A 27,992-nucleotide genomic window follows, 5' to 3' on the forward strand; every position below is an offset into this window, starting at 1 on the left:
GCCCAGGCCTTAACCCCAGTTGAGACCATGGCAATCAAACACCGAGCCAACCAAATCTCAGCCACTTCCTGTCACGTGGACAACGCGCCGGCGCCCTGTCCCTGTAGTCGTGGAGTCGTCAGTCCCAGGTGGGCTGTGGTGCGGCGGGGCGGTGGGAGTCTCCGGGCAGGTGAAGCGCTGTTTCGGGAGGGAAGGGACGTCCGGTTGGGTGCGGCGCAGGCATGGCTGGAGGCGTGGCGGGGCGGCTCCCCGGGGGTGTCCTGCGGCTGTTCCCCCCCCCCGACGGGATGCTGCGGTGGGGGTGCCGTGGGATGCCATGGGGTGGGGACCCCCTCGCCGAGGCGCCCCGAGGACGTTCGCAGCCGCAGCGTGTCTTCGAGGGGGCTGTGACTGTTGGGGTGCGGAGCGGGGTCCCCAGGGAGGCGCCGGTGCGGGGCGAGTGGAAGGCCGCGAGCCGGGCCTCGGCGGGCCGGAGCCGGGGGCGAACGTGCGCGGCGTGGGGCCGAGGCGGCGCTTTGTGACGCGCCCCGCGGGCAGCTCCCCTCTGATTGTGGGGTATCCTTGGGAGCATTCTGGAAGCGGCAGCTTTCTGTCCCAGAGGCGAGCTCTTCATTTCACCGTGGTTTTCAGGTGCACAATTGCGTACCACGCTAAGTCGTTTTCATAGTCTAGCAAGAAAAGGAGGAGGAGGAGTTCTATTTTTTTTTTTAATTAGCTCTAATATCTAGCAGTGTTTTGTATAGAATAATTAGAGTAGGAGAAGTATCTTTAAATAGCTTACATACAGCGTTATGCGCCGAGCATTCTATTAAGCTTTGACTAAAGTACTTTTGTCACATGATTTTTATATGTGTCGAACCCGTTTTGTAACCACGTTGTACATAGGAACACAGACTTGGAGAGATGACCTGACTTGCTTGTCCAGAGTTAGGCAGTCTGCATTGGATTGAAAAGCTGACTAATCTGTGCCTCCAACTCATTAAAGACTTTATCTTCAGTTAATTACCAAATCTTATGACCAGCTGTCAAATTTAATCTCTATTTGTGAAGCAAAGTTGTAAATCTAGCTCCACCCTAAAGATACTTTGGTATATGCAGATCCGTACTCATGGTCCGCAGGGAACTTACTCTGGGGAGATCAGAACCTAAAATATATAAGATAATAGTACAGTAAGAAAACTTACGCAGATAGATCCCCTTATCATCAGGATGTGTGCCCCCAAATTGATTCGCATTAATTTGCAATGTAGAAGATACTTTATAGAAACAGTTTTGAGTGACATTTGGATTCATGAGACTTGTATCTAACTTGCTTTGTGGCATAGTGATGGTTATGAGAGCTCTTTGTTCCTGGACGTGTCTGCAGGATGACAGAGCCCACACTCTTTTTCTTCCTCCTCCTCAGCAGGGTCGGTGAGAGCTGGTGCTCAAGAGGGTTGGAGCAAGATCGATCTTTTCACGTCCAGAGACAAAATGCTACAACCATGCTAGAAGCTCCCAGTCCTCCTTTCCTTCTAATATTCAGTATTTCCGCCAGGTGGATTGCTCCGTCTGGACCTTTTCATCCCCTTTGATGGAAAACATGTTCCCTTTGAACAGTTCACTCTTCATTTGCGTAGGTCTGAAATTGAAAGTTCTTATTTTGAGCTAGTCAGTCTTTTTATACTTTTTACCATTCATTAAATCATTATGCTTTACTTTAAAAAAATATTTATTTGTTTGAGAGAAAGAGAAAGGCAGAGAGAGAGAAAAAAATGGGTGTGCCAGGGCCTCTAGCCACTGCAAATGGACTCTAGACACATGTACTAAGTTTGTGCATTTGGCTTACATGAGTCCTGGGGAATCACACCTGGGTCCTTTGGCTTTGCAGGCAAGTGCCTTAACTGCTAAGCCATCTCTCCAGCCCTGTGCTTCACTTTAACATGGATATTGTATCTCTCAGAAAAATCCTTCCTTTTGCTCCCTCTTCACTGGAAGTATTTCCCCAGTTCAGCTCATAATCATATGACTTCAGGTTTCTTCATTGTTTTAATGACTCTTCTGAATGTTCAGCATTGTTTTTGAAACTTTAAAAAGAAATTGAGAAAGAGGGGGAGAGAGAGAGAGAATGGACGCGCCAGGGCCTCCTGCCACTGCAAACGAACTCCAGACACACGTGCCACCTTGTGCATCTGGCTTACATGGGTCCTGGGGAATTGAGCCTGGGACCTTTGACTTTGCAGGTAAACGCCTTAACCACTAAGCCATCTCTCCAGCCCCTGTTCAGTGGTTTTTGGTAGTTACTAAGTTACCCTGTTAGCAAAGGTGCTTTCATGTGTGCATGTGTTTGTACTTCATGTGGCAGTGAGGGTAGGAGATCTGTATTCATTTTCAAGAGCTAGCAACAAAATAACACATACTCTCTTCCAATACTGGAATTTAGAAGTCTAAAATCGGAGTTGGCAGGTTTGGTTTCTTGAGGTCTCTTGTTGGCTGGCACATGACCACCTTCCCGGGGTATCTTAACTTGATCTCTCTACGCGCATGTGCATGCCTGGTGTATCTAATTTTTTTTTTTTTTTTTTAAGGATGACAGACTGGATTAGGGCCTATCTGCTTAATCTCATTTGGGTTTATTACCTTTGTAATTTCCCATTGCTGTTGGATTCTGAAGTACTGGAGTTGACACTATACCATGAATTTTTTGGGGGATACAATCATGCTCACAACAGAGTCCATTTGATAAGTCCATTTTTAAGGTATCTGCTTGGTTTTGTGAGCGTATTTTGCTGTTTAGAAAGTTCATTTGGAGAGTCTTGGTCTAGCTTTTGATTCATTGTAGGTCTTTGTACAAAAAAATTTATTTATTTGTTTTGTGAGAGGGCACACCAGGTCCTCTAGTCACTACAAATGAACTCCAGATGCATGTGCCACCTTGTGCATATGACTTATGTGGGTCCTGGGGAATCAAACCTGGGTACTTAATGCTTCGCAGACAAGTGCCTTAACTGCTAACCCATCTCTCCAGCCTTCATTGCAGGTCTTTTAATTTAAAAATAATAAAAAAATGATTTTAGAGAATGGTAATGTTTCAAAATCTTAGTTTTCTCTGAAGTAAATGTTCCATGATCACAGAAATTTCAGAGTTGCTAGGTTAAGCTGTCTTTGGGCATTTCTAAGAGGTTTTAAGTGCTAGTATACGTTATGACTTTTAAAGAGAGATATATAACATATGGCAACAGCAAACTTCCTCCACAGTTGATTAGATTAATGCCTTTAAGCATGGGAGTGAGTCTTCTTTGAATACATTGGAAATGTTGGAGTAACAGGTTCAGACTAGTGTGAGTTTGGTATAGTATGGAGCTGTATGTTTGCTACTTGAACTTGGTTTTGAACTATATGAATGGGTAGAAGTGGGAGCAAATAACTGAATAGAAAAAGCAATGATAAGCAGGTAGAAAACTTTGGAGGCTATAATATGAACTAATACTACAATGTTAACATACCTTTGCTTACATAGGCATTGAAAGCTGGAGGTCAGCTGTTTGTTGTATGCATTGCTGAGAGATTGACCATATGAGAGACCTACAGTTAGGGATTTATTGAATTAGGAGGGAGGACATGTCTTCCTAGAATAATTTAAAAATTACCTTAGCTGCTAAGTGGCTCAGCAGAGGAAGTTATACATAACTATAGCAGGTTTGACTGTGGTGTGTGTAATTTGAAGAGGCTGCTCATATTTGATGACAGCTGTCTTTCAGTAACATAGGCAAGAAGGTTAGTTCTTGAGAAGGCAAGGAAGAAGGTGCCCGTGGAGATGCAGAGGTTTTGAATATGTAGAGAAAATGTATAATAATAGTAGATCATTATCACACTTGTTTTTAGGAACGCCTGAAAAGTAGTGAGGTTAGTTGAGTCCCAGTAGATAAAGGAAACAGAATCAGTGTACATTGTGTTTGGCCACTCCATCCGTGTGCATGTCAGATAAGTGATAGAACCCTCACTTTACCAAGGAGAAAATGGGCTTGGAATGGTGAAGTAGGGTTGCTCAATGTCTAATGGTTCTTGAATGTAGATCCATTTGAACTCCTGTCATTTTCAACCATGTTATTAAGTCTTAGTGGGTGAATATGCCATAGTGAAATGACCAAAATATTTCTTTTAAACTTTTATGTATTTGTTTATTTGAGAGAGAAAGAGAGAGAGAGGGGCAGGTGAGAATGAGAGAGCAAGCACGCACATGCGTGCACACAAGGGCCTCTGTCCACTGCAAATGAACTCCGGACGCATGCACCACCTTGTGCATCTGGCTTTTACGTGGGCACTGGGGAAGGGAACCTGGGTCCTTAGGCTTTTCAGGCAAGTGCCTTAACACTAAGTCATCTCTCCAGCCTCCACCCTCCCACTTTTTTTGACATTGGGTCTAGCTCTAGCCTAGGTTGACTTGGAATTCACTGTGTAGTCTCAGGCTGGCCTGGAACTCACAGCAATCCTCCTATCTCTCCCTCTGGAGTGCTGGGATTAAAGGTGTGCACCACCACACCAAGCTGGGTACTTTGTAAGAGCAGGGTTAAAGTAACTGAGTAATGAAATCAGGCTGGGTGGGAAAGGTAAGCAGGTAATGTTGGATGGGAGTTAAAGGAACCAGTGAGAAATCTAGGTTACTACCTTGGTTTTATTTCTTTTGTGAAAGCTCTTCTTTCATAACGATGCATTATCATGCTTTTTTTTTTTTTTTTTTTTTGGTTTTTCGAGGTAGGGTCTCACTCTAGCCCAGGCTGACCTGGAATTCATTATGGAGTTTCATGGTGGCCTCGAACTCATGGCAATCCTCCTACCTCTGCCTCCCGAATGCTGAGATTAAAGGCGTGCGCCACTATGCCCGGCATCATGCTTTCTTTTCTTAACTGTGAGACCTGTTCTGTTGAACTGACTTTCTGCTTAGGTAGATTATTTATGCCTGTTTTCATCTAGTAAACTTCCTCTGAGTCCTTTTTTCACTTTTCACCTAACATTTTTCACTTCCTAGTTCTGAAGTGATAATCATGGTAAAATTTTGCCTATTTTATATGCCTATATGTCTAGGGTTGCCTAAGAATTTTGGGGGGCAAAAAGGGATCATAATTGGAAAAAAGAAGTCCAGGTTTAAATCAATTCAAAAATTTGGGTGGAGTAAGATTAGAAGAATAACTGAAAAGTATACTTATTTCTTATGTTTTAAATTATGCTAATTGAATGTGAATCTGATGCTTTAAAATGCAGAAAGTTTGGGGTTGTAAATGTCATCTGTTCTGTGTATTGATTTCATATATTTTTAAAAATTTAATTTAGATGGAAAATGGGTAAGGAGCATTCAGAAATTCAGTTCAGGAAGAAGATACAAGTATGATAATAGGTAAAAGGTGAGTGTCTGGAATTGGAATCTGTTTTTACTTAATGTTACCAGTTGTTCCTTTCAGTAGAAAGAATCAGTATAGACATTTTAGTATTAGACTATATGTCTATACAAAATACTTTAGACTTCTGTTATGTTTTATTCCTTTCTGTAATTAACTTCATTGCCATTATCATGTCTGTTTATTATTATTATTGAATCTTAGTATGATCATGACCAAATACACTTTAAAGTTTCCATAGCTTCAGCTGGGGATGTCAGGAAATATCCAGTTCAATTAGCTATAGGTAATAACTTTGAAGGTTATCATTATCTTTTTATTGTGACTTATTTTCTAATCCTTTTAAGTACAGTTGTTGCTATTTATAATATTTAATTTTTTTACACTTTCAAACAGGTATATAATGTATTTTGATCATATTCACCCCCATTGCCCTCTCTTTATTTCTCTCTGAACACTTTCTTCCTCCCAGCTCATTCTGCTGCCTCCTCCTTTCATGTCTTTTTGCTTTCATGAACTGGGTAGGAGTTATTTACTGGAGCATCAGGAACATACCATGGTTCTACCACTTGGGAAAAGTGACTTCCCGGCTGGAGAGATGGCTTAGCGGTTAGGGTGTTTACCTGCAACACCAAAGGACCTAGGTTTGATTCCCCGGCACCCATGTAAGCCAGATGCACAAGGCAGCACATGTGTCTGGAGGTTTTTTGTTTTTTTTGGGCAGCATCTGGAGACCCTGATTCGCCCATTCTCTCTCTGCCTAACCCTAACCCTCTCTCTCAAATAAATACATAAAAATAAAATATTTTTTAAAACAAGAGAGAGAAAAGTGACTTCCCTTTCCCAGCAATCATTAACTGTCAATAGCCCCTTAGGGAAGAGTGGAGCCTCCAAGTTGTTGTTCCTTTTTGAGCCTCATACATGTTGGGTGCAATCCTTTTAAATTAGCAATAGGAAGATTTTCATTATAGAAAAACATGCAAATATACCTTTTTAAAATAAACAGCTCAGCTGGAAGTGGGGAGAAATGATAGGAGGAAAGGTATTAGGGAAAACTATTGAGTTGTGGAAGGATGTTACAGACAGTTGTAAGAGCCCTAGAGTGTTGGAAATACTTAGATGTGAGGAAGATATCCCATAGTGGATTTATGCGTTACGTTTTCTGGCAGTGAGTTTTTACTTCATGAAAGGAAGTGAATTTGAATGGTAAATAGTAGGTAGATAATTTTCAGTAAAGGTTTATTTTTTAAAAAGTTAAGTGGTCTTTCTCTTTCTGCTCCTCCCCCAAAAAGGTCACTTTTAGGGCTAGAAAGGGACAAATTATTTTGTGTTTGAAACTTACATACATGCATATATGTGTGTGGATTTGTGCACACATACACACACACGTCAGATGAGAAGAGCATCTCAGTACCAGCATATTATGCTAAAAGAAGGAATGGGAAGAGAAGGCCAGAAGTATATTGCAATGTAAAGAATTGTAAAGAATGCATTCACATTCATACCACTTTAGAGAAAGTAATACTCATGGTAATCCTCCATGAGGAAACTGTCAGTATTCTAATTTATATTTTATGGAGCCTAACATTAAAACAAATTCCTTAAACTTTTAAAAATTCTGCCATTATAGTTACTAATGTGTTTTGGGTTTCTTCTACTAAATCTTGCTTGTGAAATTAGATTGAGATTAGTATATGGAAAGATATTGGATACAGATTGCTTAAAGAGAAAATGAAGTTTGTTTGTAGTGGGTTTTACAATAACATAATTGGAACATTTTCAGTTGTTCTATGTTGCTCATTTAAGTCCAGTCTGTCTGCCTCACCTTCATGATTTTCATGGTTGTATATTTTACCTGTCAAACTCACCGTCTTCTATTTGGTAAACTCCCGTGTGATCTGTTCAGCTTGGTTTTCTCTTTGTTCCTTACCCTTGACTTCTCTCTGTACACTTATCTCCTACTAGTAATTTGCTTTCTTCCCTCTTTCTTAGTACTGTCTTCTCCACATACTGGCCATTAGTGACTTTGTACAACTCTTCTTTCTCAACTCCTACTGGCCTCTACTTTCTATTCTTGGTTCTCTAATGGTTTCTATGTGTGAGGCGCTTCTCTTAATTTAGGTTATGTTTAGAGTGGCGAGACCTTTTATGTCTTTTTTATGTCACGTGCAGTGACCAGCTTTTGTTCTGGATGTAGATTTAATGCCATTTGGTTCTCAGGTGTGTGTATGTGTGTGTGTGTGTGTATATACGTGCGCGTACGCACCCGCATGCTCCCACCTAAACACTGGGTTGTAGAAGAGATGGGTGCTTCATCCTGGGAGGATGTGGTCTTCTGCTTACTCTTTTGTTTGTTTGTTTATCGAGGGAGGGTCTTACTGTAGCCCCAGCTGACCTGGAATTCACAGTGTAGTCTCAGGGTGGCCTTGAACTTGAGACAGTCCTCCTATTTCTGTCTCCTGAGTGCTAGGAATAAAGGTGTGTACAACCACACCTGCCTGTTTACTCTTACTTTGAAAACTAGTTTTATTCTTTTTAAAATATGGACATTTCTTGAGTTTTTGTTTTACTTGATGTCGCCTTTTCTTGGCCTCCATCACTGATATTCTTGTCCTTTTAGTCCACAGGTTATTTTGCAGAAGAAACTGGTTTGGAAAATTTAATGTGAAGTCAACATTGAAATGTATTAATTACGGCCATCAAGATTTGTAGAACATAAATAACTCCTCCTCGAGTTTGCACCTTTCAGCTAATAACCAAAATCATTTTAGGTAAGGCAGTAGTTTCTAAGATAACAACACATGAAATATTCTATTTTAAGGTTGATATTGTATATATGTAAGTACAATGATTGTGATGGAGAGGTAATATGGAGAATGGCATTTCAAAGGGGAAAGTATGGAGGGGGGAGGGAGGGAATTAACATGTTTTTTTTTTTTAATTTTTTATTTATTTATTTGAGAGTGACAGACACAGAGGGAAAGACAGATAGAGGGAGAGGGAGAGAATGGGCACGCCAGGGCTTCCAGCCTCTGCAAACGAACTCCAGACGCGTGTGCCCCCTTTGTGCATCTGGCTAACGTGGGACCTGGGGAACTGAGCCTCGAACCGGGGTCCTTAGGCTTCACAGGCAAGCGCTTAACCGCTAAGCCATCTCTCCAGCCCAAGTCTATAACTTCTTAATACCCAACTTTTTTTTATTTTCTAATGAGATCAGAGATAAATGGAGTTGGCTGAAAGTACAAAGGTTTCTCTTTTCAGTGTTGAATTTGTGTTGAGTTGGATTTGCTCCTGGCAAGCCAGAGTAAGTTGTAAAATATTAAGATGTGCTGATAATTAGTCCATCATCAAATTAATATATTTTAAGTTGGAGTGAAGAAGTATTTTGTCTATCAAGTGAAAAAAATGTGGGTTTTTTTTTTTTTTTTGCTTATTTGTATATTTGAGAGAAAGTTTCATGTAGCCCAGGCTAGTCTTAAACTCACTATATAGCAAAGGATGACCTTGATTGATCCTCATGTCTCCACCTTCCAAGTGCTGGGATTACAGGCATGCATGCACCACCACACCCAACAATAGAAAAAAAATGTGTCATAGATAAAATTAGTGCACAGGTTGTTTTTTTTTGGGGGGGGGGTAGTCATCACACTTCCATTAAAATGAAAGCATTCACATTCATACCACTTTAGAGAAAGTAATACTCATGGTAATCCTCAATGAGGAAACTGTCAGTATTCTAATTTATATTTTATGGAGCCTAACATTAAAACAAATTCCTTAAACTTTTAAAAATTCTGCCATTATAGTTACTAATGTGTTTTGGGTTTCTTCTACTAAATCTTGCTTGTGAAATTAGATTGAGATTAGTATATATTTTAGGTAAGATCAGATTATCTGTGATTCAGCTAAATGTATGGAAAATATAATTCTAATACAACTTAGTTTAACACACATTTATTAATCATCTATGATTCGTCAGATACTAAGTCCAGAGAGAATGGAACAGTGGAAGAAACAAAAACAAAAAAAAAAAAAAAAAAGAAAAAAGAAATTGTCTTTACCCAGAACTGAGATTCTAATGGAGTCAGGATAATCAGTTTGATTAGGTAGAATATAGTGTGTCAAATGAGTTAAGCGCTTTGAAGCTAAAATGAAGCTAGGTGTCCTTGTAGGGAATAATGAATGGGTAGTTGTGAGTAGATAGAAGGGTTAAAACCCTAGTGGAGTCAGGGAAGATTCTACCGAGGAAGTGACATTTGAGTAAAAATTTGAAGAGATGAACTGTGTGTATAGTAGGGTTTATGCAGAGATACAGAAGGAGTTAGTTGTCTTTTTTCAGATGGTTAAATTTATTAGACCTCTTTGATTAGGGAGTTCTTGTTGTGCATTCACCAGGCATTTTGCTTTGATAGAATGTCAAGCAAAGAAGTGAAGACTGCTTTGAAAAGTGCAAGAGATGCAATCAGGAACAAAGAGTACAAAGAAGCCTTGAAGCATTGTAAGGTAACCGACGGGTTTTCCTTGTGCCTTCAGTGACATGCCAGCTTGTGAGTTAAGTGTTATGTAGCATGTGAGTCATTTACAGTTGCAATGCAACAGAAATGGTAAGCCTTCTTAGGACCATTAGAGTATGGTTGGACCAATAGCTTCTTACTATTAGTATAAGCTGATAAGTTACACTTAAGTATTGTGTTTCTCTTTATTGCTAAATTTTCAAAGTCATGATCTCCAAACTTTTATGTGTCAAAAATTATCTTGGGCCAGGCTTGGTGTCGTACATCTTTAATCCCAGTGCTCAGGAGGCAGAAGTAGGAGAATGGCTATGAGTTCAAGGCCACCCTGAGACTACAGAGTGAATTCCAGGTCAGCCTAAGCTAGAGTGAGACCCCACCTCAAAAAACAAAACAAAACAGAAATCTTTGGATAGCTTGTATTATGGAAGGCTGCTATACTTTAGCATATTTCTTCTTTTATGGTATTTTGACATTCTCTATGGTCTGTGGGTTGAGGAATCAAGAGAGTAATGCTTCTTTGTATGATGAGAATGTTTCTGTTAGAAGAATTGTGCAGGAAAGATTGAGGACCATGGTAGAAGTGAAGTGCTTAGGAAGGTGAGAGAGGATGTGGTCCAGAGCTTGAAATGCAGCCTTCACCCTTCTATCTTAGGAGAAAAGATAGTATAAATCCATGCAGGGTTCAGTTCCTAGATGTGGTAGGAGAGGGTTAAGAGCATTCCCCTCTGATGCCTCTGCTTTCTTGATGAAGTACATGGTGGTAGAGAGAGACAACTTCACAGGAGGTTTGAGACATCCGTAGGCCTGAAGCAGGCATCATTGACTGTGAGAAAACTTAATAGTGAGAGTTGGAGGGATTGCTTAGCCCTGCTGAATGCTGATTTGAAGTTTCATGTTACTAAAGTGAATTCAGTGAACTCAGTCAGCTGTAGTTATCTACCATCACACTCAGCTTGTCTGGCTTGGGTACGGGAATGGTGGAGTTCATCAGTGGATGGTGGGAATGATAAAGAGAAAGAGGCAGAGGAGCCAAGGATGTGATGGCAAAGAAGAGATGATAGTGATGGGTTGTAAGAAGGTATGAGAAAAAGTACTAGGAAAGAGAAGGCTTCACACCTTAAAGATATGTGGGGCTCAACAGTTGTTACATGACAGTGAAATAGTAATTGAAGTGGGAAGCTTGGAGAGAAGCAGAATACTGATGTGGGCAATGCAGGTTTTAGGTGGTACAGTCGAATGAGGCTAAGTAACTAACCGAGGGGCCAGTCTGTAGTGAGACATTGTCATGTGTGGTAGGATGAATACAGGAATTGACATGGAGAAGGATACACAGCTTTCACTGAAGAAGAGTTTCCAAGGAGTTGGTAGATGGTAGCAACAAGCATTTGTTTAGTAATATTTTTGGATGGATGGCCCAAGGTTAAAATATGGCTGATCCAGATTGTGTGATCCCTGGGCCCAATGAAGAATTTGGGAAGGTAGTGTGGAAGAAGTTGGGTAAGATCAGGAGAAACAGACATATGAAGCTGAGCATCTAAGGAGTAAAGAATGTCTTGTGAGGTTTAGGCTTTTGGTGGTGACAGGCCAGGAGGGATCTGAATGCACAAGGGCACTCATGCTGTGAGTACTCTGTTCAGGCTGGGAGAGGAGACTATTTCATCTGGTGCTAGGCTTATCTGACTAATAATGCCCAGATAGATCTTCCAGGTGCATTTTGGCTGACATCTCTTGAAGAGTTTCTGCAAAATGATGGTGTGAATTCCACTAAGTAGTTGATAATTTATAAAGGCGAGAGATCTAGTTAAAGAACACAGAGGAACAGAGCAATGGCAAATGCCTGATTACTCATCTGTAATGATCCAGAAAGTTGCTTGAGACTAAGTAAAAAAATTTTTTAAATATTTTTTTTTTTTAAGGAAAAGGCTTAAAATATTTTTATTTATTTATTTGCAAGCAGAGAGAGAGAGGGAGAGAGCGCGCGCGCACGCGCGTAGGGCTGGGTGCACCAGGGCCTCCAGCCACTGCACATGAGCTCTAGGCACTCGTCTCCTTGCTCTTTTAGCTTTATGTGTGTACTGGAGAATCAGACCTGGGTTGGTCATTAGGCCTTACAGGCAAGTGCCTTAACCACTGAGCCACTCTCCAGCCCCTTAGTAAAATTTCTTAATATTTTTATTTATTTATTTGGAAGGAGAGGAGAGAAGAGAGAGAGACAGACAAGACGGACAGACAGAGACAGACAAAGAAGGACACAACAGGGCCTCTAGCTGCTATAAACAGACTTCAGAAGCATGTGCCACTTTATGCATCTGCCTTTACATGGGTACTCGGATCGTTAGGCTGTGTGGGCAAACACCTTAATTGCTGAGCCATCTCTTCAGGTCCCTAAGAAAAAATTGTAATGAAGAAATGTGTATTTGCTATGGTTTTGCCTGATCACCAGCTTGCCTGCTTGTGGGGCTTTATAGCATTGGAGAAGTGTCTCTTCAGGAAGCTTTTCCCAGTTCGGGCACATGCAGTGAGGTACTTTTTTCTCTCTTTGCTTGGAATCTTGTGCCTATTTTCACCACACTTGTAATCTCAGATTCCGAATCCCTGATCACTAGTCAGGTAATCAGTAATTACTACTTGGTGGCTGACTGATGTGTATCTTGTATTGAGCATTTGCTTTCCTCTAGCTTACAATTTTCTACAAAAAAAAAAAAAATCAATATGTCTAATATAAGAAAACATTATTATGGTAAAGGAAAATGTCACAGTTAGCTGAAGTGACATGAAATGCAGAACAGTTTTATGAGTGGACTAGTAGCAGTGTGGAGGCCAGAGGGATGTGGGCAGTCACCACTGTGTGCATACTCGGAGGGATGTGGGCAGTCACCACTGTGTGCATGCTCGGAGGGATGTGGGCAGTCACCACTGTGTGCATGCTCGGAGGGATGTGGGCAGTCACCACTGTGTGCATGCTCGGAGGGATGTGGGCAGTCACCACTGTGTGCATGCTCGGAGGGATGTGGGCAGTCACCACTGTGTGCATGCTCGGAGGGATGTGGGCAGTCACCACTGTGTGCATGCTCGGAGGGATGTGGGCAGTCACCACTGTGTGCATGCTCGGAGGGATGTGGGCAGTCACCACTGTGTGCATGCTCGGAGGGATGTGGGCAGTCACCACTGTGTGCATACTCGGAGGGATGTGGGCAGTCACCACTGTGTGCATGCTCGGAGGGATGTGGGCAGTCACCACTGTGTGCATACTCGGAGGGATGTGGGCAGTCACCACTGTGTGCATGCTCGGAGGGATGTGGGCAGTCACCACTGTGTGCATGCTCGGAGGGATGTGGGCAGTCACCACTGTGTGCATGCTCGGAGGGGTGTGGGCAGTCACCACTGTGTGCCTGCTCTGCGCTCTCAAGGAGGAAGAGGGCCTTTGATGGAGCCATCATGCTCCCTTGGGCAGCTACAGAAATATGTCTCACTTTTCAAGCCCTTTGTAGTCTCGGATACTCAGTTCACTCTGTCTTCAAGGAAGCTGAAATCAGGTCTCCCTGTTAGTGCTAGATCCAGTTTTCAGATTCATAAAATGACTGTTTTGTTGTTGTTTTAGTAATTTCTATAATTTAATGGCTTGCTCTCATTTTTTTTTAACCAGACAGTGTTAAAACAAGAGAAGAATAATTATAATGCCTGGGTTTTTATTGGTGTTGCTGCAGCTGAGCTTGAACAACCTGATCAGGCCCAGGGTGCATATAAGAAAGCTGCCGACCTAGAGCCGGACCAGCTACTTGCTTGGCAGGTATGTAGATATTTTTTTTTCTTATAATAAGGGTAAAGATATTTTTCCATTGTCCAAAGTTAGGGTAAAGTGTTAATGTAAACACTTGAATTTATATTTTCCTATATGAAAAAAGTGTTAAATTTTCTATATGTAATAGTTTTTTGTTTTAAAGTGATACTGAACATATTAACACTATTTAACATCCTATTTACTGGATTATCTCTCAGTGTACAGACTTAAATTGAAACATGATTATATAAATCTTCATCTTAGTCATTACTTTCTAGAACATTACTTTAACCATTACTTTCTAGAACATTCTCTATGCTTACCTGTATTTTGTATTATCTTCTCTCTAGAAAAGAATATAAAGAGAAATAATATATAAAATTTTTGTTCTTTTGTGTTTTATTTTTTATATATAATATACTACAATTGTATATTTATTTTTTGTAATATATAATTTTGAATTTGACTCTGAGTATGAGTTGAATTTTTATTACCGATCTTAATGTTTTTAATTAGATTCTCCAACTTTTTAATAATAAGTAGATTTATCTCATATGTCAGTCACATTTCTGCAACAGTAGGAGGTAGTTGGCTCTGGTGAGTACGAACCTGTTGGTCTCAGCTTATCATGAATGAGAGCTTGCTATATACACTTGGAAATGGCTGTTCTTATAATGTACTGGTTGGCTGAGGATATCTGACCTTTATTTCAAGTAAAATAATAATTTCCATAGCAACATGATTTTATTTTTGACTATGTCATAAAAGTAGTGTCATGTAAAATAGTCCATAAATCTTCTCACCACATCCATGCCCACCTATATAAACACAAAAACGGAATTGTAGATGTCATAGATACATTATTTAGCTTAATTGTAGTACCCATTTTATCACATACAAAATTTTATTGTATATTTTACATATTTATTACATATAACTTTTTCATACCAATGATACTGCAATGAAGCTGTTTAAAATTTTTGAAATTTTTAAAAGTCTTGTTGCATGGTGAAAAGCACTGAAAAATTATTTTTTATTGTGAAACACTTCGAGGTAATTTTGAAAGTAAAGAAAATGGTGGGCTGGAGAGATGGCTTAGCGGTTAAGCGCTTGCCTGTGAAGCCTAAGGACCCCGGTTCGAGGCTTAGTTCCTCAGGTCCCACGTTAGCCAGATGCACAAGGGGTGCATGCGTCTGGAGTTCGTTTGCAGAGGCTGGAAGCCCTGGCGCGCCCATTCTCTCTCTGTCCCTCTATCTTTCTCTCTGTGTCTGTCGCTCTCAAATAAATAAATAAATTAATTAATTTAAAAAAAGTTCTTTAAAAAAAAAAAAGAAAAGAAAATGGTAAAAGCATTCTTCTGCTTATCATCCAGACTCATCAGAAGTTTACTGACAACCAGTATTTTTTCATCAATGACTTTGCTATTCCCTCCTACCCTCAGTTTATTTGGAGGGAAGTCCCATATATATCAATTCCCCTGTAAACTCTTACTGTAAATAGTCCTTAGAGATTAGGACATTATTCCACACAATAAGTAAATGTGGGAACATCAGAGATTTTTGTAAGCATAGTGACCACTACTTACTCTTTCAGGGCTTAGCCAGCTTGTATGAGAAGTGTAATCACACAAATGCCAAGGATGACTTGCCTGGTGTTTACCAAAAGCTCCTGGACCTCTATGAAAGGTAAGGACCACTTGTGTGGAAGTGCGGGTGAAAGCGGAGAGGCGTGGAAGTAGAAGGACTGCAGACACGTGCCGAGGCTTGGGAAGCGCTTTCCTTTTCGAAGTTCGTCACGGGTGTTCCTGTGACTGAAATAGAATTAAAGCACTACTAGTAAGAAAACCGACTCACTTTGGAATTTTGATATTATATAGTCAAGATAATGAAAGATGGCATTTCTTAGTTCTTTTATGAAAAACATGTTTCTAAAATACTGTAGTATGAAAGAAAATGTTTTACTATTTAAAATAATATTGATAATATTGGAATATTTAAATTTTTAGTGTCCTTGGTTATTTTCATTATCAAGTTAACAAATTCTGTTTTCTTTCTTTTTAACCTAAGTGTTGACAAGCAGAAGTGGTGTGAGGTCTGTAAGAAACTTGTGGATCTGTATTACCAAGAAAAGAAGCACCTAGAGGTGGGTTAACTATTTGTTAGGGTCCAAGACCTTTTTCAATAAAAATCTTAGAAGAAAGCTAGTGTCTTAATTCAAATGAAAATTCAAAATTGATATATAATTTGATATCAAAGAATTTAAGGGCTGGAGAGAAGGCACAGTGGTTAAGGTGTTTACCTGCAAAGCCTAACAATCCGGGTTCAAGTCCCCTGTACCTACATAAAGCCAGATGCACAAAGTGGCGCACGCATTTGGAGTTTAATCTGTAGTGGCTAGAGGCTCTGGTGTGCTCATTCATTTTAGTTCTTTTTTTTTTTTTTTTTTCTTGGTTTTTCAAGGTAGGGTCTCACTCTAACCCAGGCTGACCTGGAATTCACTGTGTATTCTCAGGGTGGCCTTGAACTCACGGCAATCCTCCTACCTCTGCCTCCCGAGTGCTGGGATTAAAGGCCCGGCTTCATTGTAATTCTTATTCTCTCTCTCTCTGCTTGCAAGTAAATCAAAAATATTTTAAAAATTAAGAGATAATTACAGTGTTTGAAAACTGAATCTGAATTTGAATGTAAGGTGCCACAACTTGTAAACTTGAAACCAGGTAGAGTGTAAGTTAGCTAGTGTCACTTGTGGAATCTGGTGACCAATTTGTTGTTATCTCCATAGATGTTCTAAGTTGTGGAGATTATACCTTGTGTCACCTCTCCTGTCTACTAGGTGTCTCTGTTATACTTTTGATAGAAGATTGTGGAAATTTTCCTAATCAACTTGTTTTATTATGAGTTTATGTGTGCTTTTATTATGATGATGAGTTATGATGGTGTTTTTATGTATTAGTGGGTAAAATATTTTTATCTTTAGGCTCTGTGATTTTTGGTGTTTCTTTTTGGAACTGAATATCAAATTACTATTTAAAATTTCCTGTTTAATAGGTGGCTCGAATGTGGCACAAGCTGATAAAGAGACGGCAGGAGGAAGGCGCAGACAAGCAGGAGCTCCACCAGCTGTGGAGAAGAATGACTCAGTTGCTGGCCGAGAGCGTGGCAGACGAGAATAATGAAACCCAGCAAATGGTATCACGCTTATTTATTCCTCATAATTTGTAACTTGGAAATTAATTAATTGAATCTGGAAGGTGGAAATGCAGCGTATTCGTGTAGGAGAATGCTGCACGTTAGGCTCGTCTCGTCAGTTTTGTGAGTTTAAACTTACAGGGGTTCTCTGTGAGGGCCGGCAGCCCTACGCGGACTATGAAGGGAGTAGACCTCCTTTTTGGTGCTAGAATTCTTTCCTTTGTATTCATAAGAGTCCATAAATACGTTAGTAACTTAATAGCTGCAGAAATGAAACTGTACAAAAATCGACTTTCACAACTGCTATAACTTCAGAAAGTTGTGCTTTGAAACTATGTTTTTTTATACTTGTGAACTTAGAACACTGAATTCCTTTGAGGCAATTCAATTAGAGTATTTGTATTTGGTAGTTAGATTATTGTTCTCTTTTAGTGTATAGATTTTCAAGTAATTAAAAAGGATTTTTAAAAAAATGTAAAGAATGGTTAATTTAAGTGGAAGATATCATTATCATAAATTTTCATTAATGAGTTATTTTATTACAATAAATCACTATCTTTGTTAAATATAATTGTTAACAGTTATAGGCTCTGTATTAAATGGGAACTTTTTTGTATATTTGCTCAGTTGTTCACTCATTAATTTGTTCTTTTATTCAGAAAATATTTATTGAGAATGTACTATATGTCAGGCAATGTCCAAAGGGCTGAGGATAAAAATGTAAGAATAAGATTTTTTCTGTTTTGTCTGATATGTCTGTCAGCTTTTTGTCATGGAACAAAATACCTGAAAAAAAATCGACCTAAAAGAGGAAAGGCTTATTTGTCTCAGTTTCAGAAGTTTTAGTTCATAATGATCTGCTTTGGTGGGTCTGTGGTGAGAACACCCTGCTGGGGACCCCGTGGTGGAGTGGCGCTTCTCACCTCATGGCTCTGATGCAGAGATGGAGAGGAGGGGCCAGAGCCTCAGTGTCCTGTTCAGTGATCCCTCACCTACCTCACTGGGCTGCGCTGCTGCAGTCTTACCACCATGGCTGCTACCACTAGGCAACCCTGCGCACATAGATGGCCTGTGGGGGCACTTAAGATCCAAACCTGTGAGGATAGTGATTTTTCTGTCTATAAGAGCGTTTGTAGAGCTTTCATGATCGAATTAGGCAGCTTGTCACTTTGTCTGGAGCCATATCTTCATAATACAGCCTCATTGTTCTTAAGATAGTGTAGGGTGCCAACATAAACAAAAAGCCATTTTAAAAATATATTTATTTGTGTGTAGATATGAGAAAGAGAGACACAGAGGGGAGTAGGGAGAGGGGGGAGAATGGGCATGTCAGGGCCTGTAGTCATTGCAAAGCAATTCCAGGTACATGTGCCGTCATGTGCATCTGGCTTACTTGGGTTCTGGGGAGTTGAACCTAGGTCCTTAGGCTTCCCAGGCTAGCATCTTAACTGCTAAACCATTTCTCCAGCTGGCAAAATGCTATTTTTATGTATACTATACTCCAGAAAACATAATTCATTTTTTTTCTTTTAAAGAGACAGGGTCATACTATATTGCCCAAGCTGGCTCCAAACTGCTGGGTTTAGGCATTCCTCTGTAAGTTCTCTCTCTCTCTTTTTCTCCTTTCTGTTCTTTTTTTTTTCCTTTTCCTTTTCCTTTTCCTTTTCCTTTTCCTTTTCCCCTTTTCTACTTTCCCCCTTCCTGTTCTTCCGTTTCCTCTTACTTTTTTCTGTGCTGGAGATTGAATCCAGTACCTTGCACATACTGAGAATGTACTCAGCACTACACCCTAGCCTCCGTTTACGTGCGCACACACGTGCACGCACACACACACACACACACACACACACACACACACACACTTTGTTTTTATTAGGTTGAAAGTTTTGTGGATACATCATATATTAGCACTGTCATATTAGCACTATCTTTTCTCTCTTCCCTACCCCCATTCCGCTGAGGCCCTCCTCAGTGGGACAGCTGGTGTTCCCCTGGGGTTGCGGGTTATGAGATGTGAGAGCATCAGTCAGCCATTGCAAGAGGAGGGCAATGCCTCTGGACATTCCCTCCCACTCTGTGGCTCTTACATTCTTTCTGCCCCCTTTTCTGCAAAATTCTCTGAGCCGAGGTGGGTGTGTTTTAAGTCTGCTTTTAGTGCGGACACACACATTTTTGATGTTACTTGCCGTGTTTTTTGTTTTTAGACAGGCTCACTCTTTAGCTCAGGCTGGCCCAAAACTTACTGTAGAGCCTGGTTAGGTTTGCTTCTCCTACCTCAGCTTCGTAAGTGCTAAGATTCCAAGAGCATGCCATCATGTCTGGCAATAATTTTTAATTAACATATATTGATTGTGTGTATTGGTGGCTCATGCACACAAGAAGCATTAATCATATCCAACTGTCATTCTACTGCTTTCTCCACCCCTGCACTCCCTTAATCCCTAAGATTAAGAATTGATTTCTAAGCTGGGCATGGTGGCACATGCCTTTAATCCTAGCACTAGGGAGGCACAGATAGGATTGCCGTGAGTTCAAGGCCACCCTGAGACTACATAGTGAGTTCCAGGTCAGCCTGGGCTGCAGTGAAATTGTACCTCGAAAACAAAGAAAGAAAGAAAGAAAGAAAGAAAGAAAGAAAGAATTGATTTCTATATACTGTAAATTGGATAAAAAGATAAGGGTTGGAGTTTGAATAATAATAAGTGTTCAGAAAAATGCTGCCTATTGTCCATTTGGAATCATTGCATTATTAATTTATGAGCTCATTATATTAGATTATTTGAGATTAGGCTTTCTTTATCATAAGATCATTACCTTTGCCAGAGCAGTGCAGTTTTCTTTCCTTATGTAGACTTTATATCATAATTATCAAATTTCAGGTAATTGGTGGTTATGATAACTAATTTTGATTGTCAACTTGATTGTATTAAGAAGCACCAAGAACATTAGTGGAGTCATACCTTTGGGTGTGTGTCTTTGTGCTTTCTAGAGAGGATTAACTACTGGGGACTGTGAGGGTAAAGACCAGCCCTGAATATGAGCAGTACCATTTCATGGGCAGAGGCCCTGCACTCAAGCTCCTGCTCCAGCCACATATGAGCACCTCCTTCAGACTACTGTTGCCCTAGCTGCAGGCTGACCCCAGAGCCTTACCTAGCCAGCCATAACCCCAGGACCACGGCATGCTCGCCATGATGGACTGTACCCTCACACTTAAATCACAATAAGTCCTCCTTCTCTTCACTTGCCTGGTGTCAGATATTTGGTCCCAGCAACAAGAAAAGTAACTAATACCAGAGGTCTTGTCCTTAAGCCACGCTTATTAATTTAAACATGTCAAATTTGTATAGTCAAGTGGGGAGTAAATTATGCTTTCAAGTACTTACTTGTTTTGGATTCTTCTGTCACTTTTCTTTCTCAAGACATATTTGGAAGCCTCTTTTGGAATTTTCTTGAAAGTCTGTTAATGCAATTTGAAGAGAAATGACTTTATCACTGTTCCATCATGCTTGTTTTTTTGTAACCAAAAGTAAATCCAACTTTTATAATGATTAAGCATTTTCTACTGTTTTACTTGTTCCAAAGATTATGCTAGTGATTTCAGAAGAGATGGTGTGAAAATACTGAGCAATAGCAGGTATAATAGCATATAAGATTGTACTACAATAGATTGCTTTGGAGCAGACAACCAAGAAATGTAAGAATGTTTTATTAAATTAATGTCAATTTATAGTTACAACTCCCTGGTTTACTGAAGTCTTGTTAGCAAGTTTGAGTTAGTATACATTCTAAAACACATTTTTTCCTCATTGAAATTGTTAGAGCCAGTCTGTCTGTGGTGGTTCACATCTGTTATATCCCTTCATTTGGGAGGCTGAGGCAGAAGGATTGCCACAAGTTTAAGGCTGGCATGGGCTACATAGTGAATTGCAGACCATTTATACTATAGAGTGAGATTCAAACTCAAAAGAACAACCAACTGACTGACCAACCAACCAACCAACCAACCAACCAGACAAACAGACCAAAGAACTGTCAGGACCAGACAAGGAAGTGTGTTTGCAGCTTGTTGACTGCATAGCTTTTATAAAGAAGTCTTACTCATTCAATTGCTTATCACATTTGTCATTAAGCATACTACATAAATAGCTTTTTGGTTTGTTTCAGCTTTTAACTGCCTTTGAGAATGCATTGGATTTATCAGACCAGATCCCTGGTGAAGATCACCAGGTACTTTATAGGCATTTCATTGAGTGTTTATCCAAGGTAAGTAGACTTTGAAAGCATAATGTGCCACTTGTGTTTTTCTAATTATGAAAATGTTCACCTTTACATTTTACTATAGTTGTTTCTTTTGCTTTCATGTTTTCAAGTTTCCTTCCGAGACTGCCAGGTTGAAGAAGGCCTGTGAAGGAATGATAAACATCTACCCCACCACAGAGTTCCCCTTAGAAGTGCTTTGTCTACATTTCATTGAGTCAGGTACTTCCTTCTCTGTGTTTGGTAGAAGTGGCCTACTTGGGAGTGATGCTGCTGTGACTAACAATATCTTAGTGCTTATTGTATGCAAGATGTTATATCAGTGTTTCTGAACATAAATGAAATTCAGTATGGTTTTGCTGAAGACAAAATAGGCAACTGCAGTCAGCCACAGGAATTTTGAGTTTTAGTTACTTGTTCAGCACTGAGAAAGACAGAAAGAATGGGTATACCAGGGCCTCTAGCCATTGCAAACAGATGCACTCGCCCCCTTGTGCGTCTGGCTTTTGTGGGTACTGGGGAATTGAATCTGGGTCCTTTGGCTTCCCAAGCAAATGTCTTAACTGCTAAGCCATCTTTCTAGCCCTAGCAATGAAGTCTTTATTTATCTATTTTCCTGTTGGTAGGAATTAAAGGGTATCTTGAATTTTCTGCAGAGATTACATAAGCAAGTTTGTTGAAAAGTACTCCAGATGTTAGGTGCAGAGCTATGGAGCAAGGCACAGTTTTGGGGGGAGGGGAATAGTAAAATATTGTTTGCTGTAGTGGAGGAAACAAGTAAAACATACTTGGCTGAATGTTATGAAAAGAATTTTTTGGAAGATTAACCTTTTCAGTATGCATGTTATACCATAATCACAAGTTCATCTTTATGAATCCTGCAATGTCGCAGTATTGCAGTTTGTGACTGAAACAGAGCAGATTCAGGTTAGAGTGATGGAAGTCTGTAGTTGTGGATGTCTGCATCTGGAGTCTGAGGCTGCCAGTCAGGCAGATTGGTCATCTTGGTTTTTCACCTCAGCCTCCATAATTTTTGTCAATGTTTATGTTGAATGGATTACTTTATAATACTTGAATTTCACCCATGCACATGCTTTTATTCCCCTGAAGTCAATAAGTTCACAGAAGACCTGATTCATTTTCACCATCATGTCAGGCTTTATAAAAGAAGTTTAGAACAGCCTTGGCAATTGTCACTTGTTGTAATGTTCTTTTTTTTTTTTTTTTAATTTATTTATTTGAGAGCGACAGACACAGAGAGAAAGACAGATAGAGGGAGAGAGAGAGAATGGGCGCACCAGGGCTTCCAGCCACTGCAAACGAACTCCAGACGCGTACGCCCCCTTGTGCATCTGGCTAACGTGGGACCTGGGGAACCGAGCCTCGAACTGGGGTCCTTAGGCTTCACAGGCAAGCGCTTAACCGCTAAGCCATCTCTCCAGCCCTGTAATGTTCTTTTATGCTAAATGGCCTTCTTGATTTTTTTGCTTTGTTGCTGGCAAGGGGGAGGATGTGGAAGCTTGCTTCATCAAATTCAAGTAGAAAATGGCTTTTCTTAACATTTTGTTTTTAGGGGCCAGGGAAATAGCTTATTGGTTGAGCACTACTTAGCATGCTTGAATAAGGTCCCGGGTTTGGGCTCCAGCACTGGGGAAAAAAAAAAAAAAATGGAAAGCCCAGGTGAAAATGAAGAATTGAATGTGATCATGTTGTACTTTTTCCCCCCTTATTCTCCCATGCTGTATTTGTTTAAAACTGAAAATTATGTAATGTTGATCAGTTTCTTTGGTATGTCAGGTTTGAATTATTTTCAAAGTCATACTTTCTTGTAGTATAATTTAGGAAACTGAATTTTCATAGAATTACTTTGCATCTGGCAAATTTATACTAGGAATTTTACTATTATCAGCCCAAGACTGGATTACCCTTTTGAGAAATAAAATAATATGATTAAGCTGTTCTAAAATGTGTTAAATATGGGTTTAGAATCTTTCAAAAGTTAGAACTGTTAAGTTAAATAAATTATATTACAAACAAAAACAGCTAGTTCCTTTCTGTTTTTATTCTTTACCAAGATATTTAACAAATGTCTTCAACATCAACTAGCATGAAGAAGATAAAGATCGAGGGTTGAAGCTGGAATATTCCTTCCCTCTTCACATTCTTACTGTTGCTAGTTTTAGGGAACAGTAGGTCATTTCTCTCAATGCCATTTGGTCACATGTGGCCATGTGTTACCTGGATCTATAGAAACAGTCTTTTGAGATGTCTTTCTCTCTCTTTTCCCACCTTCCCTTGCTTCCTTCTTCAGGGTCTCATGTAGTCCAGGATGGCCTTGAATTTGATTAGGTAGCTTTCAACTACTGTTTCTCCTCTCTCTCCAAATGCTGGGATTAAAGGTGTATGCTGTCATGCCCAATTAATTTTGTTTATTATAAATTGAGCTTCCAGGCATTAAAGGAATAAATCTATTAGGAAGGCTTGCCTTGTTTGAAATGTTGCCTCTGTCTCACCTCCACCTTTGAGAAGTGGCCTCTCCACCTCATGCACCCATGTGCATGCAGTGTAGGGTTCCCCAACCGTGAGTGGTCATTGACTAGAGGTGCACCTGGCATTTCCTCTGGTTATCCCAGCTGTTTTGTGGAATAAAGGCAGTTGGTGTTTCAAGGTTGTCTGTCATGAATTGTATTTCTTGTTTGTTCGTGGCAAGGGCTCACTAGCTCAGGCTGGCCCTGAGCTCATTCTGACCCACCTTCCTCAGTTTCCAGGGTGTCGAGATTGGAGGCATGAGCCACCATCTCCAGCTTATGAGTTCTCTTTCTTCAGAGTAAGAGTTTTTTATTTTAATATTTTATTTTTGCTTGTTTATTAGAGAGAGAGAGAGAGAGAGAGAGAGAGAGAGATAGATGAGAATAGGCAGATAGAGAGAGAGAGAATGGGCACACCAGGGCCTCTAGCCACTGTAAACGAACTCCAGATGTGTGTACCCCCTTGTGCACCTGGCTTACATGGGTTCTGAGGAGGCAAACCTGGGGTCCTATGGCTTGGCAGGCAAGCGCCTTAACCACTAAGCCATTTCTCCAGCCCCAGAGTAAGAGTTTTGAGTCAGATGGGTATTAATCAAAGGTAAAATTTTAATAGCTACTTTTTCTTTCCTAGAATGTAGACTCTAAACTTATCCATTACCAATTAATAATCAAAATGTTTTTAAACATCAGTTCATAATGGTATTTTCTTTTTTTTTTTTTTTTTTTTTTTTTGGTTTTTCGAGGTAGGGTCTCACTCTGGCTCAGGCTGACCTGGAATTCACTATGTAGCCTCAGGGTGGCCTTGAACTCGTGGCAATCCTCCTACCTCTGCCTCCTGAGTACTGGGATTAAAGGCGTGCGCCACCACGCCCGGCATAATGGTATTTTCAAAGGATTATCCTACATTTAATGAATGCCCACCGTATATGAAATAGCACGCTAGTATCTACTGTCCAGAAGTTACCGTTTAGTTTCAGAGACACGGAGGCAGGGCGTGTGTATGAGGCTTAACAGCAGAGCTGACTAGATTATTAGCAAGTCCCTGCAGTCCTATGGTTCGTAAGCATAATCTCTGCACTAGTAGCGTCAGTATTACCTGAGACCCTGTTAGAAACAGATTCTCCAGTCTTAAATTTGGACCTGTTGAGCCAGAAGCTGGGAGTGGCGCTCAGCATACTCTGCTTGCAGTCCTTTGTTTACTGAGTAGTTGAGGCGTGTCCGCTTAGACCAGACCACTGGAGAGAGATGGAAAAGCCACTGCTGTGTGTAGTGAGATACAGTGGGTATAGAAATAGATGTATCTGTTTCTGGAGTTCATATGTGTATAAGCAGTAGTGAGAAATATTGATAAAAGTAAATTCATATCTGGAAGTAAAATGTCTAAGCAATTTGATGGTCTACTAATTTGCTTTCGCAGTTTGTCAAACAGTACTAAAGTTTTAATTATTTAATCATTAGGAATTCATATTTTGGTACTAATTTGGTGTTAAATTTATTATAGAAAATGTTATTTATAGATTATGCATTGGTATGCATTTAGTTTTGAGAAATTTGAGTTACAATGGTTTTATACAAATAATACACTTAGCATCTCTGGCTAAGTGATTCCATATAAGTTTGGTGATATGTTTTACCAGAGAGGTTTTTTAAAATGATCTTATCATATGTTATGTTGAATTTATGTTATAAAATTTTATTAACTATATTATATTTTACTATATGAAGACATTTTTATTTGTTTCCATGTTTATTGTTCCAAATTTAGTTTATTTTCAGTACTTTTAAAGAAACTTCCTATGTGATTAAACAATTTATTAAAGTGTTAAATACTATTCACTAATTTTAAGAAGAGAAATCATAGCTTTCATTTGTTATGTTTGCTTTTCTGAAAATTGAGGTTGGGGGAAATAGAAATATATATCTTTTCAACTAAATTTATTTTGTTAAAATAAATTTAAAAATAAATGTAGGCATTAGATGATTATTATATAAGTTAAATTTTTATATAGGTAAAGGTAGTTTGAAAAAAATGTAGAGCTACATTGCTGAATTTGTCAACATTAAGACAAGTGACTAGGTCTTTGTTCAGTGTCTTGCTGAGTCATCACCCAGCATCTTGGATGCTAGGATGCTGGGATTGACTTTTGTGTCCCTAGCAGAGCATGGTTGCTCCTGAACAGAGATTGATGAAGATACTCTCCTTTCACCCAGTTCCTTCATTTCACAACTAAAATTGTTACTGCTAATAGGAAAAACAGACCTGGCAAGCCATAGGTTATATGACTGCCTGCTGACAAATGCCAGTAGATTTCTTGCTTGAAACTTAAGTATGACTTAAAGTTTGATACTTGTGTAGTTTTTATTTCTACTGTTTAAGAAGGTACAAGCCAATAGTTTTTGTTATGAAATATTCATATTGTCTATATTTGTTGATTTATTTAAAATTGTAATACCTAAAGTCAAGATAGTAAAAAAGTAGCTTTTAGAAGTTTGGTGTGTGTGTGTGTGTGTGTGTGTGTGTGTGTGTGTGTGTATATATATATACACACACATACATACATACATATACATATACATATACATATACATACACATATACATACACATATACATACATACACATATATACATACACACACACATATATTAATAAGTTTTTATTTTAATTCTAGGAAATATTACAGAAGAGGGACAGCAGTATTGTTGTAAACTAGTGGAAATGAATTCCAAAAGTGGCCTGGGCCTGATTGGCTTAGGCACTAAAGCACTTCAAGACCGAAAGTACTCAGATGCTCTTCGTAACCTAGAAGAAGGTAAGGCGCAGTTTGCAGCACTTCACAGGAGGCTTGGCCCTCAGTCAGTAGGGCTGCTCTCGGAGCTTTTCGTTTAGTCTTTTGTCTTTATTTATTTACTTGAGAGAGAAAGAGGTGGACAGTGAGAGAGAGACAGAGATAGAGACAGAGCAAGCATGCCATGGCCTCCAGCCACTGCAAACGAACTCCAGATGCATGTGCCACTTTGTGTATCTTGTTTAGGTGGGGTCCTGGGGAATCGAACCTGGGTCCCCTGGCTTTGCAGGCAAATGACTTAATTACTAAGCCATCTCTGCCCCCCCTCTTGTAACTTTTTTAAAGAAAGTGTCTAAGATAGGAAAAAGAAAACACACACCTGGGAGCTTGCTGAGGTTTAAACTCCCAACTTTTCTACTCCACAGTTTTAAGAACACAGAATTGAACTTTCTTAATATTTTTATTTATAAAGGAAGAATGATTTCAGGAAGCCTTAGACTTTAACTCAGTCATAGCAGGTATGATGGTTTTTGGATGAGCATTTGTTCAAGATGAGATATGACTGAGTTACAAACCAGGCAAGTAGATGAAAATAGTGGAAAAAAAACATTTGAGGCCTAGAAATGGACCTGTGGAATTGCTAAAGCAAAACTGTTGTTCAGGGTAGTCCAGTGAGATCTGATAATAAAGAATGCACGGAGCTGGGTATGGTGGCGCACTCCTTTAATCCCAGTACATGGTAGGCAGAGGTAGGAGAAGCACCATGAGTTTGAGGCCACCCTGAGATGACATAGTGAATTCCAGGTCTGCCTGGGCTAGAGCGAGACCGTACTTTAAAAAAAAAAAAGTGCACAGGAAGTGAGGCTGAAGAGAGCCTGGGAGACCTTGTCAAAAGTCTGCACAGCATTCTGGGAGCAATGAAGAATCTGTGGAAGGCGCTAAAGAGTTTGTCTTTCTAGAGATACGTGACGACAGTGTAGCACATGCGTTGCAGGATTCGGGGCACCTCAACTGCAATGGCAGTGGTGGAGATAGAGAAGAGTATATGGGCACAAATGGATTGAAGCGTGGAATCTGTGTGCCTCATGGTCTATTAGAGGAGAGAGCTGAGGAAAGGGTGTGGGGTCTGATTTGGAAAGTAAACAGAACTGTCATTCATCCAAGTTCTCATGGAAACCTTGGTATTTGCTCTTTTTCTCCTTTCAGGGTTGAAGGACAGGCCCGTGTGCACAGTGGGATGGTGTCATCTAGCGGAAGCCCAAGTGAAAATGCACAGGCCTCGGGATGCGCTTCTTTCCTGCAGACAAGGTAATCTTGACCTCCTGTGTTTCCACAGAGCTGCACGCAGAGCTGCTTGTTTTCCCACTGAATGACAGAGAGACTAGTTTTTTAAACATGTTTTCTTTCCATCTTAAACTGGCATAACTAGTGTAAATTTCACTTAGGAGGATGAATAAATACCCAATCTTATGCGTGTCTACTAGTAGCAATGGGTACTTAGCAAAGGTTTCCTGCATTGGTAATTTTTACAGTATAGGCTTGAGGGGAGGTGTTCTG

General features: G+C 39.9%; 1 protein-coding gene across 3 annotated transcripts in view; it reads left to right on the top strand.

Annotated features, from left to right (window-relative positions):
• Positions 1-75: 75 nt before the first annotated feature.
• Positions 76-27,992, top strand: part of Ttc37 (tetratricopeptide repeat domain 37) — a 77,721-nt gene continuing 49,804 nt past the window's right edge. Inside the window, exons 1-12 of one of the 3 annotated variants that reach the window (XM_045133591.1) lie at positions 76-128; positions 5,311-5,381; positions 7,996-8,146; positions 9,788-9,878; positions 13,536-13,679; positions 15,264-15,355; positions 15,737-15,812; positions 16,718-16,858; positions 21,026-21,124; positions 21,232-21,340; positions 26,319-26,459; positions 27,642-27,743. In XM_045133591.1, the coding sequence (XP_044989526.1) occupies positions 9,789-9,878; positions 13,536-13,679; positions 15,264-15,355; positions 15,737-15,812; positions 16,718-16,858; positions 21,026-21,124; positions 21,232-21,340; positions 26,319-26,459; positions 27,642-27,743 (994 nt within the window). In that variant the 5' untranslated portion in view covers positions 76-128; positions 5,311-5,381; positions 7,996-8,146; position 9,788. Of the gene's footprint in view, positions 129-150; positions 170-5,310; positions 5,382-7,995; positions 8,147-9,787; positions 9,879-13,535; positions 13,680-15,263; positions 15,356-15,736; positions 15,813-16,717; positions 16,859-21,025; positions 21,125-21,231; positions 21,341-26,318; positions 26,460-27,641; positions 27,744-27,992 lie in introns of those variants that run through there. The other 2 variants (XM_045133592.1, XM_004651614.2) reach the window with 2 other exon arrangements.

This window comes from Jaculus jaculus, chromosome 14 (assembly GCF_020740685.1).
Source record: "Jaculus jaculus isolate mJacJac1 chromosome 14, mJacJac1.mat.Y.cur, whole genome shotgun sequence".
NCBI lineage: Eukaryota > Metazoa > Chordata > Mammalia > Rodentia > Dipodidae > Jaculus > Jaculus jaculus.